The sequence below is a fragment of the Colius striatus genome, chromosome W (genome assembly GCF_028858725.1).
Source record: "Colius striatus isolate bColStr4 chromosome W, bColStr4.1.hap1, whole genome shotgun sequence".
Taxonomy (NCBI): domain Eukaryota; kingdom Metazoa; phylum Chordata; class Aves; order Coliiformes; family Coliidae; genus Colius; species Colius striatus.
Window position 1 is genome coordinate 35,055,458 of NC_084789.1, and position 4,341 is coordinate 35,059,798.

Here is a 4,341-nt window from a genome sequence, read left to right on the forward strand (position 1 = left end):
GAGGAAGGGCAAGTGCACTTGCCCTGGACTGACAGATTGAAGGAAGATGAAGGCCCGGTGTCAGTCCTTCTCCTCAGCAGCCGTGGTTTGCTCCTCTGACCTGGTGCTGGATCCCAGCCCCACAGTCCAACCCTGACTTAGGCAAACGCTTGGGGAGGGATTTGTTTTCAAGGGCTTTAGCACAGGCCACGTGTGGGTGCCGTGTGCGTCGCCGTTTGTGCTCTCAGCTGTTGCTGTCAGGCAAGTGCAGGAGCTGACTGAGGGAAGTTGTCTTCTCCCGTCTCCTCTGTGCAGGACACGTCCCGGAAGAGAATGGACCTGCTTGGCTCTCCCTTAACCGCCACATCTGCTCATCCCAAGTCAACTCCTGCCCGCTTTCTGCCTGCCATCAGCCCCATGGCTTCGAGCTACAAGAACCGTGCTCCTCGCTACGCCGTGCTGCAGAGCTACGGCCTCCCCTGGATGCCCAGAGCCTACTATAAGGCCGCTGCCACCCACCCCACTCTGGCTCCCTTGTCTGGCACCTGCCAGGGCTTGAGCCCCAGCGAGATGCTGCCTTCTGTGTCAAACAGAACGGCGCTTTTCACCCGCTACAGCCCCGGCGACTGGTACCACTCCAACCAGAGCAACTACCACGAGGCGGAGACGTCCCGGAGCAAGGCGGAGCTGCTGACGGCTGATACCTCCCGCCTGGTGCAGGACAAATACCAACAGACCAGCAAGAGCCAGGCAGACAACACAAAGAAGCTGGGGCAGCAAGTCAACGACATTGAGTTTTGGAAGGCGGAGCTCTGCCATGAGCTGGCAGAGATCATCAAGGAGAGCGATGCCCTGAGAGAGATGAAGGCACGGCTGGAGAGAGCTCTGGCCGAGACAGAGGCCCCTCTCCAGGTGAGCACCCTGTGCGTGGGGCGCAAGCTGTAGTCCACTGCTGCCGCTGCACCAGGGACACGTGTGCTCTCTCCTGGGGCTTTCATGCTGCCGCTGCATGAAACGAGCTCTGCCGTCCATTAGTCGTGGCCTAAACCGGCTGCCCAAGGCGCTGCTTGCCCTTGTCCTCGTCTCTGTGTCCACCTCCCCTTTCTTGTCTGTCCTGTCCTGAGCCGGGCAGCATCCCTGCGGGAAGCCCTGCAGCCGGCACCAACGGCCTCTCCCCAACAGGTTGCTCGGGAGTGCCTCCTGCAGCGGGAGAAGAGGATGGGCATCGACCTTGTCCATGACGAAGTGGAGAAAGAGCTTTTAACAATAAGTCTGGACGCAGATCCCACCTTCCAGTTGAGGTCAGCAGAGCTGTCAGCCGTGACGCTGGAGCATGGCCTCTGATGGCTTGTGCTTTGCCTCTCTCTGCCCAGGAAGTGGATGGCATCAGGGTCTGCCAGGAGAGGATACGGCTATTCCTGGAGAAGGCAAAAGCCCAGCTCATGTAAGGAGGAGCCCCGTATCTCCCTGGGGAGCGGGCAGTGATGTTGGTGGGAGCACAGAGCTGCCCGGGAGGGATGGAGGGGGGGGGTGGGAGGAAGGGAGAAAGGGAGCTGCACGGCCATGGGAAGGGGAGGAGACCGTCCCACCCACACGTGGCCACCACGGCTGTGGGCGGCCCAACACGACCAACTGGGCGGCCCAGCACGAGCTGGAGAAGGACCTGGCCAACAAGCAGGCAGCCCGCCGCATCAACGACAAGTGCCACCAGCTGAGGAACTGCTCCGACGGCATCAGCTACTACCACGGGGTGCAGCGGGTGGATGCCACTTGAGTGCGCGCCTCGCAGCGCTGGCACCCGGCCGTCCCGGGATGCTTGGTGCCGCTCCCTTTCCCCGAAAGGAAAGGCCACCAGGGAAGGCTGTGTCTGTGCAGGACCTGGCCCTCCCAGCACGGGCTGACCGCGGGCCTCTCCTTTCCCCCCACCAGCATCTCCGTGCCCAAGTCGTGGGCCAAGTTCAGCGACGACAACATCCTCCAGTCGCAGAGAGAGCGGGTGGCCTCCACCCAGCTGCGGGACTCCATTGAGAACCTGATGGAGGTGACAGCCACCGAGATGCGGTGCCAGTTCAACAGGGTGAACGTGGCCCTCACCAACCGCATCGCCTAGATGCCAAGAATAAGCTTCGGGCCCACCTGGCCAAGGTAGTCCAACCCCTCCCTGTGTGTGTGACGCCCTCACCTCCCTGGGACACCGACCACCCTCCACGCAGACCTGGCCCGGGAAGAGGCAAATCCCACTCACTTGGACTGCTCATGTCCCATTGAAAATATATATGTTGTCGCTTAAGTTATACCACTGCGTATGGGAGCAACAAAAAATCAGGAAGGCAGACCCCATCCAAAAGTAGTAAGTAGGTCCAATGTAGTCTATCAGCCAGCACTGTGTTACATTTGCAGCTGCTTTCATGTGGGACCTATCTGCAATTCCAGTCACTTGAACTTCTCAACGACCATTGAAAAAATACAGACTGTCAGTAGAAGTTATAACAGTGCGTATGGGAGCTCCAAGAAAGCAGGAAGGCAGACCCCACCTACAGTAGTAAGCAGGTCCCCATGTAGTCTATCAGTATGCGCTGTTTCACATTTGTACCTGCCTTCTTTTGGGAGCTGTCTCCAATCCCACTCACTTGGACTGCTCAGCTCCCATTGAAAAAATACATGCTTTCCGTTAACATATAGCACTCCGTATGGGAGCTACAAGAAAGCAGGAAGGCAGACCCCAACTACAGTAGTAAGTAGGTCCTCATGTAGTCTATCAGCCAGCATTGTGTCACATTTTCAGCTGCTTTCCTGTGGGAGCTATCTCCAATCCCACTCACTTGGACTGCTTAGGTTTTTCAGGCTTCGAGCCTGGTTTCAGGCTTTCAGTCTGGGTTTTTCAGAATTTCAGTCTGGTTCATTTTTCAGGCTTCAAGCCTGGTTTCAGGCTTCGAGTCTGGTTTTCACACTTTAAGTCTGATTTTTTCAGACCAAGAGCTAAAAAACTTCGCGGCACAGCTGCTTTCCTGTGAAAGCTGTCTCCAATCCCACTCACTTGGACTGCTCAACTCCCACTGAAAAAATGCAGACTGTGGGTAGAAGTTATAACACTGCATATGGGAGGTACAAGAAACCAGGAAGGCAGACCCCACCTGCAGTGGTAAGTAGGTCCCCATGTAGTCTATCAGCCAGCACTGTGTCACATTTGCACCTGCTTTCCTGTGGTAGCTATCTCCAATCGTACTAACTTAGATTGATCATCTCCCATTGAAAAAATACATGCTGGGGGTAGAACTTATAGCACTGCCTATGGGAGCTAAAAAAAAGCAGGAAGGCAGACCCCACCTAGAGTAGTAAGTAGATCCCCATGTAGTCTATCAGCCAGCACTGTGTCACATTTCTAGCTGCTTTCCTATGGGCGCTATCTCCAATTCCACTCGCTTCGACTGCTCAACTCCCATTGAAGAAATACAGACTACCAGTAGAAATTATACCACTTCGTATAGGAAGTAAAGTAAAACAGGAAGGCAGACAAAAACTACAGTGTTAAGTAGGTTCCCATGCAGTCTATAAGCCAACACTGTGCCACATTTGCAGCTGCTTTCCTGTGGGAGCTATCTCCAATGCCAGACACTTGGACTGCTAAACTCCCATTGAAAAAATATATGCTGTCGCTTAAGTTCTACCACTGCGTTTGGGAGCAACAAGAAAGCAGGAAGGCATACCTAACTTACAGTAGTAACTAGATCCCCATGTAGTCTGTCAGCCAGCACTGTGTCACATTTTCAGTTTCTTTCCTGTGAAAGCTATCTCCAATCCCACTCACTTGTACTGCTCAGGTCCCATTGAAAAAATATATGCTGTTGCTTAATTTATACCACTGTGTATGGGAGCTCCAAGAAAACTGGAAGGCAGACCCCACCTAGAGTAGAAAGTAGGTCCCTATGTAGACTGTCAGCCAGCACTGTGTCACATTTGCAGCTGCTTTCCTGTGAAAGCTATCTCCAATCCCACTCCCTTTGACTGCTCAACTCCCTTTAAAAATACAGTCTGTCGGTAGAAGTTATACCACTACGTATGGGAGCTACAAGTAATCAGGAAGGCAGACCCCACCTACAGTAGTAAGTAGATCCCCATGTAGACTATCAGTCAGCACTGTGTCACATTTGCATCTGCTTTCCTGTGGGCGATATCTCCAATCCCACTCACTTGGACTGCTCAACTCCCATTGAAAAAATATATGCTGTCGGTAGAAATTATACCACTGCGTATGGGAGCTACAAGTAATCAAGAAGGCAGACCCCACCTACAGTAGTAAGTAGATCCCAATGTAGACTATCAGTCAGCACTGTGTCACATTTGCATCTGCTTTCCTGTGGG

The 4,341-nt window shown here is 53.8% G+C and overlaps 1 protein-coding gene across 1 annotated transcript; it reads left to right on the forward strand.

Annotated features, from left to right (window-relative positions):
- The first annotated feature begins 396 nt into the window (after positions 1 to 396).
- On the forward strand, positions 397 to 2,089 carry LOC133628423 (tektin-3-like). Its single transcript, XM_062016574.1, has 5 exons — positions 397 to 891; positions 1,162 to 1,299; positions 1,353 to 1,406; positions 1,625 to 1,738; positions 1,871 to 2,089. The coding sequence occupies exons 1-5, from the start codon at positions 397 to 399 to the stop codon at positions 2,087 to 2,089; spliced, it is 1,020 nt and encodes a 339-aa protein (XP_061872558.1).
- The last annotated feature ends 2,252 nt before the right edge of the window (positions 2,090 to 4,341 follow it).

Excerpts from the sequence above, each read along its gene's own strand:
- LOC133628423 (XM_062016574.1), top strand. The coding sequence starts at position 397 with ATGGCTTCGAGCTACAAGAACCGTGCTCCTCGCTACGCCGTGCTGCAG. Across the intron at positions 892-1,161 it reads AGACAGAGGCCCCTCTCCAG|GTTGCTCGGGAGTGCCTCCT; the intron begins GTGAGCACCCTG and ends TCTCCCCAACAG. Across the intron at positions 1,407-1,624 it reads TACGGCTATTCCTGGAGAAG|CACGAGCTGGAGAAGGACCT; the intron begins GCAAAAGCCCAG and ends TGGGCGGCCCAG.